Source organism: Trachypithecus francoisi, unplaced genomic scaffold (genome assembly GCF_009764315.1).
Source record: "Trachypithecus francoisi isolate TF-2019V2 unplaced genomic scaffold, Tfra_2.0 Lachesis_group14, whole genome shotgun sequence".
In the NCBI taxonomy this organism is placed as follows: domain Eukaryota; kingdom Metazoa; phylum Chordata; class Mammalia; order Primates; family Cercopithecidae; genus Trachypithecus; species Trachypithecus francoisi.
The window spans coordinates 41879201-41894956 of record NW_022681459.1 but is presented as its reverse complement, the minus strand read 5'-3'; the positions used below and the strand labels follow the sequence as shown (position 1 = coordinate 41894956).

General features: G+C 42.8%; 1 protein-coding gene across 9 annotated transcripts in view; it reads right to left on the bottom strand.

Annotated features, from left to right (window-relative positions):
* Nucleotides 1-10674: 10674 nt before the first annotated feature.
* LOC117096047 (protein HIRA) overlaps nucleotides 10675-15756 on the bottom strand; it is a 106209-nt gene continuing 101127 nt past the window's right edge. For all 9 annotated transcript variants that reach the window (XM_033232961.1, XM_033232962.1, XM_033232960.1 and 6 more), the window contains one exon: nucleotides 10675-11539. In XM_033232961.1, coding sequence (XP_033088852.1) covers nucleotides 11100-11539 — 440 coding nt within the window. In that variant the 3' untranslated portion in view covers nucleotides 10675-11099. The remainder of the gene's footprint in view (nucleotides 11540-15756) is intronic.

The following is a 15756-nucleotide window of genomic DNA, read 5'->3' as shown; positions in this document are numbered from 1 at the left end:
GGCCCTGCTTGTCTTCAATATTGAGTTGGCTATTCTGCATCTTGTGACTTCCCATACAAACTTTAGAATTTGTTTGTCAATATCTGCAAAATAACTTGCTGGAATCATTATTGGGATTAAATTGAATCTATAGACTGGAAAGAGCTAACACATTAATGGTGAGTCTTCCTACCCACTAACATGGAATTTATCTCCATTTATTAATTTAGATTTTTGATTTATTTCATCAGAGTTTTGTAGTTTCCCTCACATAAAGCTTGTATATATTTTGTTAGATCTATACCTAAGTATTTTGATTATTTGGTGTTTATGTAAGAGGTATTAAATTTTCAATTTCAAATTCCAGTTGTTCAGTGTTGGTTTACATAAAAGCAATCAACTTTTGTATCTTAACTTTATATCCTGCAACATAACTATAATAACTTACTAGTTCTCAGAGTTTTTTGTTGATTCTTTTGGATTGTGTACATAGTCATGTTATCTGCTTTTTTTATACTTTATTTCCTTCTTCCTAATTTTTATACTTTTATTTCCTTCTTTGTCTTATTGTATTAGCTAAGACTTCTAGTACGATATTGAACAGGAGTGGTGATGAGACATCCTTGCCTTTTTCCTGATATTAGGGGAAAAGCATCTACTTTTTCACCAGTAAGTATTGTATGATGTTAGCTGTGGAATTATTGTAGATGTTCTTCATCAATTGAGAAAGTTCCCTTCTATTCCTAGTTTTCTGAGCGTTTTCATCACAAATAGGTGTTAGATTTGTCAAATGCTTCTTCTAAATGTATTGATATAATCATGATTTTCTTTTTTAACTTAATTGATGTAATTGATTACACTAATTTATATTCAATCATTAAACAAGTATGCATATCTGGAATAAATCCCATTTGGTCATGTTGTTTTTTTTCATACAATGTTGGATTTGATTTGCTAATATTTTTATCATGGATAAAAGGGGGGTTACATCACAGTGGAAAGTGAGATAGTAAAGGAATATTATGAACTACTCTGTGCTCCAAGGGGGCATGATCCCTATGACAAAGGGATCCATTCTTCAAGAAGACATCAAAGGCTGGGCATGGTGGCTCATGCCTGTAATCCCAACATTTGGGTAGGCTGAGGCAGGAGGATCACTTGAGCTCAGGGGTTTGAGACCAGCCTAGGCAACGTAGTGAGATCCTGCCTACAAAAAAGTTTAAATTGGCCAGGCATGGTTGTACCTGCCTGTAGTCCCAGTACTTAGGAGGCTGAGCTGGGAAGATCACTTGAGCTTGGAAAGTCAAGGCTGCAGTGAGCTGTGGTCACACCACTGCACTCCAGCCTGGGCGACAGAGTAAGACTGTCTCAAAAAAAGGGGGAAAAGACGTGACAATTATTATGTTTCACTGAAGATTTATGGATTGCAAATAAGCACATGAAAAGACGTTGAACATTATTAGGTATTACGGAAATGCAAACTAAAATTACACCTGTCAACATGGCTAAAATTAATAGTGACAACAAATGCTGATGAGCGTGTGAGAAACATGATCACTCATCCATTGTTGGAATGTAAATGGTACAGCTTTGTGGAAAATACTTTGTCATCTTGAAAAAAACTGCACATGCAGCTACCATAAGACCCAGTAGTTGCCCTCTTGGGAATTTATTCCACAAAATCAAATGCTTATGTTCACACAAAAAATTAATTTCAGGGTTTAACTGTAATCACCAAAAACTGAAATTAGCCCTGATGTCCTGAGCAGATGAATGGTTAAATTAACAGCACAGCAAAACCATAAAATACTCATTAGCAATAAATAAAAAATAATGAAGTAATACTATATACAACAACTTGAATTAACTCCAGATAATTATCCTGAGTGAAAAAGAAAATTCCAGTAGGTTAGGTAGGCATGACATTGACAATTATTGAAATCAGGAAATTACAGAAGTGGAAAACAGATTGGGGGTTAGCATGGGTTAAGAAAGTGGAATGGTGAAAGGGAAGCGGCGTGGCCATACATGAGCAACATAACCCCACTTAGGTAGAATATACATCTTCTCAAGTGGACATGGAACATTCTCCAGGGTACAGCATATGCTAGGTTGTAAATCAAACGTCAGTAAATATAAAGGATAGAAATAATACAAAGTATTTTTAAAAACACAATGGAATACAATTAGATCAATAACAGAAAGTTGGGAAGTTGGGAAACTCACATAGGTGTGGAAATTTAGCAGCACACTCTAAATTACCAATGGGTCAAAGAAGAAATCAAGAAGGAAATTAGAAAATACTTTGTGCTTCCAGGCCGGGCGCAGTGGCTCACACCTGTAATCCCAGCACTTTGGGAGGCTGAGGCGGGTGAATCACCTGAGGTCAGGAGTTCAAGACCAGTCTGGCCACATGGAGAAACCCCGTCTCTACCAAAAATACAAAAATTAGCCAGACACATGCCTGTAATTAGTGGCTCATGCCTGTAATCCCAGCTACTTGGGAGGCTGAGGCAGGAGAATCGCTTGAACCCAGGAGGTGGAGGTTGCAGTGAGCTGAGATCACTCCATTGCACTCCAGAAGCCTGGGCAACAAGACAGAAACTATGTCTCAAAGAAAAAAAAAAAAGGAAAGAAAAAAGAAAAAGAAAAAGATAAGAAAAAAGAAAGAAAATACTTTGCACTTCCCATGGCCTGGGTAATATTTTAAAAAATAAAAAAAGAAAATACTTTCAGGGCTGGGGGTGGCTCATGACTGTAATCCCAGCACTTTGGGAGGCCAAGTCAGGGGGATTGCTTGAGTCTAGGAGTTTGAGTCCAGCATGGGCAATATGGTGAAACCCCACCTCTACAAAACATACAAAAATTAACTGGGTATAGTGGCGTGCTCTATAGTTCCAGCTACTCAGGAGGCTGAGGTGGGAGGATTGCTTGAGCCTGGGAGGCGGAGCTTGCAGTGAGCCAAGATTGTGCCATTGCACTCCAGCCTGGGCAATACAGTGAGACCCTGTCTCAAAAAACAAATAAGGCTGGGAGCGGTAGCTCACGCCTGTAATCCAACACTTTGGGAGGCCGAGGCGGGAAGATGATTTGAGGTCAGGAGCTCCAGACCAGCCTGGCCAACATGGTGAAACCCTGTCTCTACTAAATAGTAAATACAAAATTAGTTGGGTGTGGTGGTGTGCGCCTGTAATCCCAGTTACTCAGGAGGCTGAAGCAGGAGAACTGCTTGAACCTGGGAGGCAGAGGTTGCAGTGAGCCGAGATCATGCCATTGCACTCCAGCCTGGGCAACAGAGCAAGACTCTGTCTCGAAAAAAAAAAAATCAATAAAAATAAAAAATAAAACATATTCATGAAATAGAAAATAGGAAAACAATACAGAAAGGAAATAAAAAACTGGCTATTTGAAAAGATCAACAAAATTGACAAACCTTTAGCTATACTAACCAAGCAAACAAGAGAGAAAACTCAAACTACTAGATCAGGTGTGAAAGAGAGGACATTACTATTCACCTTACAGAAATAAAAAGGGTTATAGCTGGGTGTGGTGCAGCACGCCTGTAGTTCCAGCTACTTGGGAGGCTGAGGTGACAGGATTGCCTGAGCCCAGCCTGGGCAACAGATCTTAAAAAAAAAAAAGAAAGGATTATAAAGAAATATTATGAAAAAAATTTTTAGTTAAAAAAATTGAAGAAATACTATTATATATAGACAAGGAGGGTTAAAAAAAAGAAATACTATAAAAAATTGTAGCTTAGATGAAGTGAACAAGACCAGGTGTGGAGGCTCACACCTATAATCCCAACACTTTGGGAGGCTGAGGCGGGTGGATTACCTGAGGTTGGGAGTTCGAGACCAGCCTGGCCAACATGATGAAACCCCATCTCTACTAAAAAAAAAAAAAACCAAAAAATTAGCCGGGCGCAGTGGCAGGTGCCTGTAATTCTAGGTACTTGAGAGGCTGAGGCAGGAGAATCACTTGAACCCGGGAAGCAGAGGTTGCAGTGAGCCGAGATCGCACCACTGCACTCCAGCCTGGGCAACAAGAGCAAAACTCTGTCAAAAAAAAAAAAAAGAGAGAGAAATAAATGAACAAATTTCTAGACAGACATAAGCTTCCATAAGTGACTAAGAAGAAACAGACAATCCAAATATGCCTATAATAACACATAATGAGATTGCTTTAGTAATCAAAAAACTACCCACAAAAAACTGTGGGCCCAAATGGCTTTACTATTGAATTCCACCAAATATATATATATTTTTAAATACCAATTCTTCACAAACTCCTCAAAGAAAAACAGAAAAAGAGGGAATACTTCCCAACTCATTCACGGACTCTACAAGACAATATCACCCTGACATCAAAACCAAAGACCTAACAAGAAAATAACTCTTTAGACAATATATTTTATAAATATGGATCCCCAAAAACCCTGAAAAATACAATGACATGTAAAAAGTATTGTATACCATAGCCAAGTGGAATTTATCTCAGGAATGAACAGATGGTTCAACATAAAGTCAATTAAGCTGGGTGCAGTGGTCACGCCTGTAATCCCAGCCCTTTGGGAGGCCGTGGCAGGAGGATCACTTGAGCCCAGGAGTTCGAGACCAGCCTGGGCAACATGGTGAGACCTCACCTCTACAAAAAAAAAAATCATATTAGCTTGATGTAGTGGCACAAGCCTGTAGTCCCAGCTGCTTGAGAGGTTGAGCGGGAGGATCATATGAGCCCAGGAGGTCGAGGCGGCAACTGAGCCATGGTTGCACCATTGCACTTCAGCCCAGGTGATAGAGCAAGACCCTGTCTTAAAAAAAAAAAACCAAAAAAATCAGCCAGCCACAGTGGCTCATACCTGTATTCCCAAAACTTTGGGAGGCCGAGGCGGGTGGATCACCTGAGGTTAGGAGTTTGAGACCAGCCTGGTCAACATGGTGAAACCCTGTTTCCACTAAAATAAATGCAAAATTCAGCCAGTCATGGTGATGTGTACCTGTAGTCCTGGTTGCTCGGGAGGCTGAGGCAGGAGAACTGCTTGAACCCAAGAGGCAGAGGATGCAGTGAGCCGAGATGGCATCACTGCACTCCAGCCTGAGTGACAGCAAGACTCCATCTCAAAAAAAAAAAAAATCAAGTAGAATTAGAAGGGAACTTCCTCAGCCTGATAAAGGGCATCTGTGAAAAGCACACAATTAAATATAATACTTAATGGTGAAAGACTGGATGCTTTCCTCCTGAAATCAGTATTCAGACAAGGATGCCTAATGTTGGCACTCCTATTCAACACTGTACTAAAGGTGTTGGCCACAGCAATTAGGCAAGAAAGAAAAAGGCATCCAGGTAGGAGAAGAAGTAATACTGTCTCTATTCACAGATGACATGATCTTGTATAAAGAAAATTCTAAAGAGTCTAGGAAAAAACTATTAGAACTAATAAATGAGTTCAGCAAGATTGCAGGATACAAAATCAATATACAAAAATGAATATATTTTTATACACTTGTAATGAACAATCTGGAAGTGAAATTTTAAAAACACTTCCTTAGCCAGGCGTGATGTGTGGACCTGCAGTCCCAGCTACTTGGGAGGCTGAAGTAGGAGGATTGCTGGAGTTCAGGAGTTCAAGACCAACCTGGGCAACATAGCAAGATTCCATCTTTTGAAAAAACCAAACACCTCCACTTACAATAGCCTCAAAAAGAATAAAATACTTGGGAATGAATTTTACAAAAGAACTATAAAACTTGTATTCTGGAAACTTTGAAACATTGTTGAAAGAAATGAAAGAAAACCTAACTAAATGGATAGATGTTTATGTTCATTGATTGGAAGACCTGATATTGTTAAGATAGCAATCTCCCCAGATTAATCTATAGATCATCACAATCCCTAGAACTGCAGCTGATTTCTTTCTAGAAATTGACAAATTGATCCTAAAATTTATAAGGAGACTCAGAGGCCCCAGAATAGCAAAAACAACCTTGAAAAGAACAATTAGATCAGAAGACTCACACTTCCTTATTTCAAAACTTTCTTTTTTTTTTTTTTTTTGAGGCGGAGTCTCGCTCTGTGGCCCGGGCTGGAGTGCAGTGACCGGATCTCAGCTCACTGCAAGCTCCGCCTCCCGGGTTTACGCCATTCTCCTGCCTCAGCCTCCCCAGTAGCTGGGACTACAGGCGCCCGCCACCTCGCCCGGCTAGCTTTTTGTATTTTTTAGTAGAGACGGGGTTTCACCGTGTTAGCCAGGATGGTCTCGATCTCCTGACCTCGTGATCCGCCCGTCTCGGCCTCCCAAAGTGCTGGGATTACAGGCTTGAGCCTCCGCGCCCGGCCTCAAAACTTTCTATAAAGCAACAGTAATCAAGACAGTGTGGCACAGACATATGTTTCAACAGAATACAACTGAGAGTCCAGAAACAACCCATTGTGTCTGTAGTTTTCTGATTTTCAACAAGGGTGCCAAGACCATTCAATGGGGTAAAAATAGTCTTTCAACAAATGATGCTGGGACATCTGGATTGCCACACGCAAAATAATGACGTTGAATTCTTCACATAACATACAAAACTTTACTCAAAATGGATCAGAGTATTAAATGTAAAACCTAACATTATAAAAACTGTTTTTTTTTTTGAGATGGAGTCTCGCTCTGTCGCCCAGGCTGGAGTGCAGTGGGGCAATCTCGGCTCACTGCAACCTCTACCTCCCGGGCTCACACCATTCTCCTGCCTCAGCCTCCCGAGTAGCTGGGACTACAGGCACCCTCCACCGTGCCTGGCTAAGCTTTTGTATTTTTAGTAGAGATGGGGTTTCACCGTGTTAGCCAGGATGGTCTCTATCTCCTGACCTCGTGATCTGGCCACCTCGGCCTCCCAAAGTGCTGGGATTACAGGCGTGAGCCACCGTGCCCGGCTGCTGTTTTTTTTTTTTAAGTAAAATATGAGTCATCCTTTTTTTTTTTTGAGAAAGAGTCTTGCTCTGTTGCCCAGGATGGAATGCAATGGCATGGTCTCGGTGCACTGCAACCTCCGCCTCCCGCATTCAAGTGATTCTCCTGCCTCAGCCCCACGCGCTACCATGCCTGGCTAATTTTTTGTATTTTTAGTATAGACAGGGTTTCACCATGTTGGCCAGGCTGGTCTCAACTCCTGATTTCAAGTAATCCGCCTGTCTTGGCCTCCCAAAGTGCTGAGATTACAGGCGTGAGCCACCGTGCCTAGCCATAATCTTTTTTTTTTTCTGAGATGGAATCTTGCTCTGTCACCCAGGCTGGAGTTCAGTGGTGCAATCTCAGCTCACTGCAACCTCCGCCTCCCAGGTTCAAGCGATTCTTCTGCCTCAGCCTCCTAAGTAGCTAGGACTAGAGGCACCTGCCACCACGCTTGGCTTTTTTTTTTTTTGTATTTTTAGTACAGGCAAGGTTTCACCATGTTGGCCAGGCTGGTCTCGAACTCCTGGTCTCAAGTGATCTGTCCGCCTCAGCCTCCTAAAAGTGCTGGGATTACAGGCGTGAGCCATTGTGCCTGTCCTGAGCCATTCTTCACCTGAAGAAAACGTACTCTAACTTGAGAAAAACCAACAGACTTAGGAATAGAGTATCTGGGAAAAACCAACAGACCTAGGAATAGAGCAAGTATATGTTTAATTCTATGAGGAACAATCACGCTGTTTATCAAAGTAACTATTCTTCCTACCAGCAATGCGTGAGAGTTCTAGTTGCTCCACATCCTTACTAATACTCATTATTGTCTTTTTAAAAAATGTAAGCCATTCTGATAGATATGTGTTGTTACTGTTATTTCTGCTGTACAGAAGCTTTTTAGCTTGTCTAATTTGTCTACTTTTTTGTTCTATTTGCTTTTGAGTTCTTAGTCATAATTTTTTTTTTTTTTTTGAGACAATCTCGCACTGTCACCCAGGCTGAAGTGCAGTGACACGATCTCGGCTCACTACAACCTGTCTCCTGGGTTCAAGCGATTCTCATGCCTCAGCCTCCTGAGTAGCTGGAATTACAGGTGTGTGCCACCATGACTGGCTAATTTTTTTTTTTTTTTTTTTTTGTGGCGGAGTTTCACTCTCATTGCCCAGGCTGGAGTGCAGTGGTGCAATCTCGGCTCACTGCAACCTCCACCTCCTGGGTTCAAGTGATTCTCCTACCTCAGCCTCCCAAGTATCTAGGATTACAGGCATGCACCACCACGCCTGGCTAATTTTGTATTTTAGTAGAGAGGGGGTTTTACTATGTTGGTCAGGCTGGTCTCGAACTTCGACCTCAAGTGATCCACCCGCCTTGGCCTTCCAACGTGCTGGGAATACAAGTGTGAGCCACTGTGCCCAGCTGTAGTGATAAATTCTTTGCCTAGGTATTTTTGTATTCTTATACATCACATCAAACTTCGCTTTGCAAAGTAATTAAGTCACTTGGAAACAGTGTGATCACTTTAGATCTTGCTTTTATTTTTTGTTAGGTGGATCTGAAGCAGTGCTGCCCTAGTTTCCTTGGACTCTCAGCTCCATTTCCTCAGCTCAAGTAGTCCACTGGGCTCTACCTCAGTTCTGCCTCCTCTTGCTGTGGTCTAGAAATTCTCTCTGGATATCAGAAAACAAAGGACAGTAATCCCTGGCAAGATGGGATACAAACAAGGCAAGCCCCACGATTGCCCAAGCGTACTACCTGGAATGTCTTTTTCTTTTTTTTCTTCAAGATGGGGGTCTTCCTGTGTTGCCCAGGCTGGAATGCAGTGGCGTGATCATAGCTAATTGCCGCCTTGAACTCCTGGCCTCAAGTGGTTCTCCCATCTCAGCCTCCCATGTAGCTGGGTCTCCAAGTGCATGCTACTGTGCCCAGCATGGTATTCAGTGTCTTGAAACTACCACTGTATGTATTTTGATTGGCTTCTTTGGTTGTTTCACGTAGAAGGGTCAACCTGGTCCCTGTTACTCCATCTTGTCTGTAAGTTGAAGGCCTTGATGTTTTTCTGCTTATCTCTTCATCATCTCCAGTGGTGGTAAAGTCACTCATGACTGCCATTTCCTTCAAGGGAGGAAACGTGCCAAGACTTTGCCCACACAATCCCAATTTGTCCTCATAACAATGCAGATTTTTTTTTTTGAGACGGAGTCTTGCTCTGTTTCCCAGGCTGGAGTGCAGTGGCGTGATCTCGGCTCACTGCAACCTCTGCCTTCCGGGTTCAAGCAATTCTCCTGTCTCAGCCTCCCAAGCAGCTGGGATTACAGGTGTGTGCCATCACGTCTGGCTAATTTTTGTATTTTTAGTAGAGACAGGGGTTTTACCATATTGGCCAGGCTGGCTCGAATTCCTGACCTTGTGAGATTAGAGGTGTGAGCCACCGTGCCCAACCCCAGTGCAGATTTTTTAGTCTCAATCTCTATTTGACAGCTAAAAAACTGAGGCCCAGATAGGCCTGTTGGCATATATTGCTTCCTGGAGCTCCACAAAGCTCTCAGTGTCTTGCTGCATAGTTGCTAGGGGAGCTGCCTGACCTGCACAGCAAGTCTCTGGCTCTTCATTCCTTAAGGAAAAGTCCCACTTGCAGCCTGGCTTTTTATGTGTACACACACACACACACACACACTATGCTGGCTTTATTTGGCATGCACACGTACCTGGGTCTCATCCAGTCACTTGACATCCGAGTGAGACATAGAGTAGAATGGCTGCTAGGCCAGAGATTAGTGGTCAGTTACCCAGGCCTCTGATTCCAAGTCCAAGGCTCCTTCCCCAGACTCAGACCCACACACTAGGTGGTGGTGACAAAGATCAGGACCCAGGAGTGGGTGGTACTCAGTCCTCACTGTGCTTAAAGATTCTGTGATTCTATCTCTTCTCCTGTAGATCAACGTCTGGATCACTTTCAAATAAAATTCCAACTTTCCTGATAATTCTCCAATATGTCCAAGACTGTAAATACTGATTTCCTTTCATGAAATTGTCCGAACAGCTGCAGCCCTTGATGCACAGTATGATCTGAACCTGGGACACAGCAAGACCAGAACCATGAACCATGACGCCTCGCTTGGGAGATGACATGTGCAAGGTGACCTGTGGTGCTGCGTGACCACAGAAGTGACCACTCTACACTGTGAAATGAATTTCTGCATGGGGGATATATTAGGGTTCCCTACAGGGACAGAACTAATAGGAGATATATATAATATATATTTAAGTTTATTAAGTATTAACTTACACAATCATAAGGTCCCACAGTAGGCTGTCTGTAAGCTGAGGAGCAAGGAGAGCCAGTTCGAGTCCCAAAATTGAAGAACTTGGGAGTCCAATGTTCGAGGGCAGGAAGCATCCAGCATGGGATAAAGATGTAGGCTGAGAAGCTAAGCCAGTCTCATCTCTTCACGGTTTTCTGCCTGCTTTATATTCGTTGGCAACTGATTAGATGGTGCTCACTTGATTAAGGGTGGGTCTGCCTTCCCCAGCCCACTGACTCAAATGTTAATCTCCTTCGGCAACACCCTCACAGACACATCCAGGATCAATATTGCATCCTTCAATCCAATCAAGTTGACGCTCAGTATTAACCATGACGGGGGGAATGAGATGACACAAAGGATCCCTTCTGGCTCTCATGTTCTGTCACCACCTACTTCAGGAGAGAGATGCACAGTGCAGGGAGGATGAAAGTTAGAAGGAAAAGACAAGAGAAATCAGGAGCGTTTGGTATTCAATGCGTGTTCATTTATTTTACACTTACAAAAGAAATCGCCCACCCCTTTGCCCCATTCCCCCAAAACAGTCTCTTTTTACAAACATTTAAAAATTAAAACCAAATGAAGATAGACAAGTTAATTTCAGTACAATTATTTTTCAGTGTAGCTGTCATAATTAGAGTTTAAATTTCCTACAAGTGACCAATGTCCAAGTGACTTATAGGGAAATCCTGATTATCGGCCAGAGGAAATTCCATATTACAAGTTAGCAAATTCTAGTACAAAAATAGTCCGTGTGTTGGAACAGCTTTCCTTTTACATAGGTCTCAGGTCAGTCTGCTGACTGCATAATACCTAACGCTTCCGGATTCTCTCTCACAAATGGCTCAATCATCACCGCTGAAGCAGCACGGCACCTGCAGCAGCAGGGGCTAGTGTCCACCTTGGGGCCGTGCTGGAGACGGCAGGCCTGGGAGTGCCTTGCTGGCCTCAGGGCACCTGGGCAGAGCTCCAGCCCTAGCTCCGCACGGGGGGCTAGGAGAGAGGGACGAGCTTCCCCCTCCTGAGGCAATGCCAGGCCCAGGACACAGGGCACATCTGCCCAGGGAGCTGGGCTGGCGCTGGTGCAGGACAGCATATCTCCTGCCAGCGTATCCTCCCCCTTCAGCCTGGTCAGGTGAGAGGTGGCCCTGTGTGTCATCAGCGGCAAGAGTGTGGCCCTGCCCTTGCTGCAGCCAGGGCAGGCCGGGGCAGGCTACTTGTCCCTCAGGATGTCGAGCTGTTCCTGACACTCGGTGAAGAGGCGCTGGAATCGGAGGTTCTGCCCGATGACTGGCAGCAGCTCCTTCAGCAGCTCCCTCTTCCGCAGACCCTGTGGATAGAGTGATAGCTGAGTGCAAGTGTCAGTGACGAGACCTAGATTGTGGGGACTTTCCTGGCCTGGCAGAGAACCTTGTGTCTGCTCACGGGAGAAGGAAAGAACAACTCCTCTGCAGGTGAGAAACTGTGAGAGCTGTGGGGCAAATGTGCAGGATGAAGTGGCAGGTGGAGTGGGAGCAACACAGCATGGGGATAAAGGAGGATGAGACCAGTGCTCCTCCATCTGTGGGCACAGTCAGTGCTGACCTTATGGTGACTGAGCAGGGCCCTGACCATCCAGGGCAGGATGAGAGTAGAACATCAAGGCTTAGGGTCAGGTGGCTGGCCATTCAGGAGGGGCTGTTCCCTCATGCTGATGTTTGCCAGGGGTTTGGGGTCAAGCCCCAGGGCAAGGACGTGCCTGGGGGGCAGTGACTGGCTTTAGTTTTCCAGCAAAACAAATGAGGTGCCAGTATCCCCTGATGTGGAGGATGTTTGGATGCTGACGAAACTGTTTAGTTGCCCAAACATCCTCCACGTCAGGGCATATTGGCACACCACAGTCTGAAACAAGCATTGCCAGTTGGGGTCTCTGCTGCACAGACCAAAAGAGCAGACTCCTGAGCAGTACGGCTGCTCCAAAGGGAAACCTACCAGTCAGACAACTTTAACATTGGAAGAGAAGGCCTAAGATCTTGAATTAACAGTGACAGATACACTTGCAACAAGACTAGAAGTGACAGTAAAGAACAAGTGTAAATATGAGGTTTGAGTAACACAGAAGTTGTTAGAGATGGGATAAGCAGGAGAATGGCTGCTGCTGACGACCAACTTTGATGGAGAAGCAGCCCACACTCCAACAGGGAGGCTCCGACACCAGAGTGCTGTAGTCAGACCAGAGATTGTATGGATTTGCAAAGCCTGAAATGTTTACTATCTGGTCCTTTACAGAAAAGTTTGCGAACTCCTAAAATAGATCATGTTTTCTGACTAAAATAACTGAGTAAAACTCACGGGTCAAAGGGGAATTCAAATTAAGTGAAATTAAAAATGACTTACAAGAGAATGGTAAAAAAAAAAAACAAACACAAAATACTCCAAAAGTGGTGAGACTCAGCAAAAGTGGGCACTTCAGAGGCATTTAGAAACAACAGCTTATACTGTATTAGAGAACATGAAAGAACGACAAGACTCCAACCTAAAGCCATCAGGGGAAATGAAAAAAAAAAAAAAAAAAAGACTAAAGAAAAAAACAACACCAAAAAAACCCCCATTTTTTTTAAAAAGGAGATAATAATATTGAAATAAATAAATAGAAAACAAAGATTTAATAGAGAAGATTTATAAAAACAATTTTATTTTATTTTTTTTGAGATAGGGTCTAGCTCTGTTGCCCGGGCTGGAGTGTAGTGATGCAATTGTAGCTCACTGCAGCCTCAACCTCCCAGGCTCAAGTGACCCTCCTGCCTCAGTTACTCGAGTAGCTGGGACTATAGGTGTGTGCCACATGTCTGGCTAATTTTTATATTTTTAGTAGAGCGGGGTTTCACCATGTTGGCCAGGCTGGTCTCAAACTCCTGAGCTCAAGTGATCCTCCTGCCTTGTTCTCCCAAAGTGCTGGGATTAAAGGCGTGAGCCACTGTGCCTGGCAAAAGTCATTTCTTGAAAAGACTAACAGAGAAACGTCTGGCAGGATTAATCAAGAAAGAGAGAGAAAGCTTAAAGAAATAATATTAGAAATAAAGAAGAGATATACCTACAGATACAGAAGAAAGAAAAAGTTATGATTACTATCAACTTTATGCTAAGAAATTTGAACATTTAGAGAAAATGGAGAGATTCCTAGAAAAATATAATGTATCAAAACTAGCTCACAAAGAAATAGAAAGGAAGAGTTAATTATTACCACAAAGAAAACATCAGGAATCCTATTTTAAAACTGACATCTAAGAAACTTCCAAGGATGAGATTTTCTTTGTCTTTCTCACAGTTTGACTATAATGTGTCTCAGTGCAGGTTCCTTTGGGATTTTCCTACTTAGAGTTCACTGAGGCTCTTGTATTAGTAGATCCACGTCTTTCCTCAAATTTGGAAAATTTCAGCCAGTATTTCTTCAAATACTCTACTCCTTTCTCTCTCTTACACTTCCAGAACTCCCATTATGGATACATGGGTATATTTGGATGGTGTCTGATAAGTTTCTTAGACTCTGTTTGCTTTTATTCATTCTATTTTCTTTTTGCTCCTCATATTTGACAGTTTCAAATGACCTATTTTTAAGTTTGCTGATTCTCCCTTTTGCCTGTTGGAGTCTGCTGTTGAACCCTTGTGAACTTTTCAATTCAGTTATTGTATTTTTAAACTCCACATTTCTGTTTAGCTCTTTTTTTTGGAATTTCTATCTCCTTGTTGATACTCTCATTTTCTTTTTTTTTTTTTCTTGAGATGGAGCCTCGCTCTGTTGCCCAGGCTGGAGTGCAGTGGCGTGATCTTGGCTCACTGTAAGCTCCGCCTCCCGGGTTCACACCATTCTCCTGCCTCAGCCTCCCGAGTAGCTGGGACTACAGGCGCCGGCCACAACACCCAGCTAATTTTTTTGTATTTTTAATAGAGACAGGGTTTCACTGTGTTAGCCAGGATGGTCTTGATCTCATGACCTTGTGATCTGCCCGCCTTGGCCTCCCAAAGTGCTGGGATTACAGGCATGAGCCACCGTGCCCGGCCCTCATTTTCTTTATATATAGTTTTCCTGATTTTGTTTAGTTGTCTCTCTTCTCCCTGAGCATTTTTTAAGACATTTATTTTAAAGTCTTATGTCTGCCGGGCACGACGGCTCATGCCTGTAATCTCAGCACTTTGGGAGGCCAAGGTAGGCAGATCGCTTGAGGCCAGGAGTTTGAAACCAGCGTAGCCAACACGGTGAAACCCCATCTCTACTAAAAATACAAAAATTAGGCCAGGCATGGTGGCTCATGACTGTAATCCCAGCACTTTGGGAGGCCGAGGCGGATGGATCACTTGAGGTCAGGAGTTCGAGACCAGTCTGGCCAAAATGGCGAAACCTCATCTCTACTAAATATACAAAAATTAGCCAGGACTGGCCTCAGGTGATCCACCTGCCTTGGCCTCCCAAAGTGCTGGGATTAAGGCACGAACCACTGCACCCGGCAGTCCTTTTACTTCTAAGCTATTATATTATTACATGTAAGTTGGGTTTCTTATAAGCAATGTACAGCTGGTTGTTTTTAAATCTGATCTGATAATCTATGCTTTTAAATTTAGACTTATATTTAATGATTATTGATATATTAGGGTTTAAATCTACCATCCTATGTATCTGTTTTTCTGCCTTCTTTTGAATGAATTTATTATTTTTCTATCATTCCATTTTGTCCATTTGTTAGCTTTTTAGCTATGGTTCTTTTTACTGTTTTGGGATTTGTATGTGTATGTGCACGAGTTTTATGTTTTGGGTTTTTTTGGTGGTTGCTCTAGGGCATATAACATATAGTATATAACATACGGTACATGCCTTTACTTATCGTAGTCTGTCTTCAAGTATTATGATATCACTTTGCATAATGTGTAAAAATCTTTTAATGGTATACTTTCATATCCCCACTCCTGGCCTCTGTGATACTGCTGTCTGCTGTCATGCCACTTCACTTCTACATATGTTATAATTACAAACTACATTTTCATTATTTGGCTTAAAAAGGCAGAACTTTTTGACTTTTTTTTTTTTTTTTTTTTTGAGAGAGGGTCTCGTGCTCTGTTGCCCAGGCTGAAGTGCAGTGGCGTGATCTTGGCTCACTGAAACCTCTGCCTCTCAGGTTCAAGCAATTCTCGTGTCTTAGCCTCCTAAGTAGCTGGGATTATAGCTATGCGCCACCATACCCAGCTAATTTTTATATTTCTAGTAGAGATGGGGTTTCGCCATATTGGCCAGGCTGATCTTGAACTCCTGGCCTCAAGTGATCTGTCCACCTCGGCCTCCCAAAGTTCTGGGATTACAGGCGTGAGCCACCGCGCCCAACCAGAACTTTTCTACATTTTGACATTTAGATTAACACTTTTGACATTTAATTCTTAACCCTTTGGAGGTATATTTTTATGAACTGAAGATCTACTTTTACTCAGTTACATATAAATAACCAGTTTCCCAAACTCCATTTATTATTGAATAGCCCCCCCTAATTTTCCCCACTGTATCTGTTTTGTCTTCTCTCT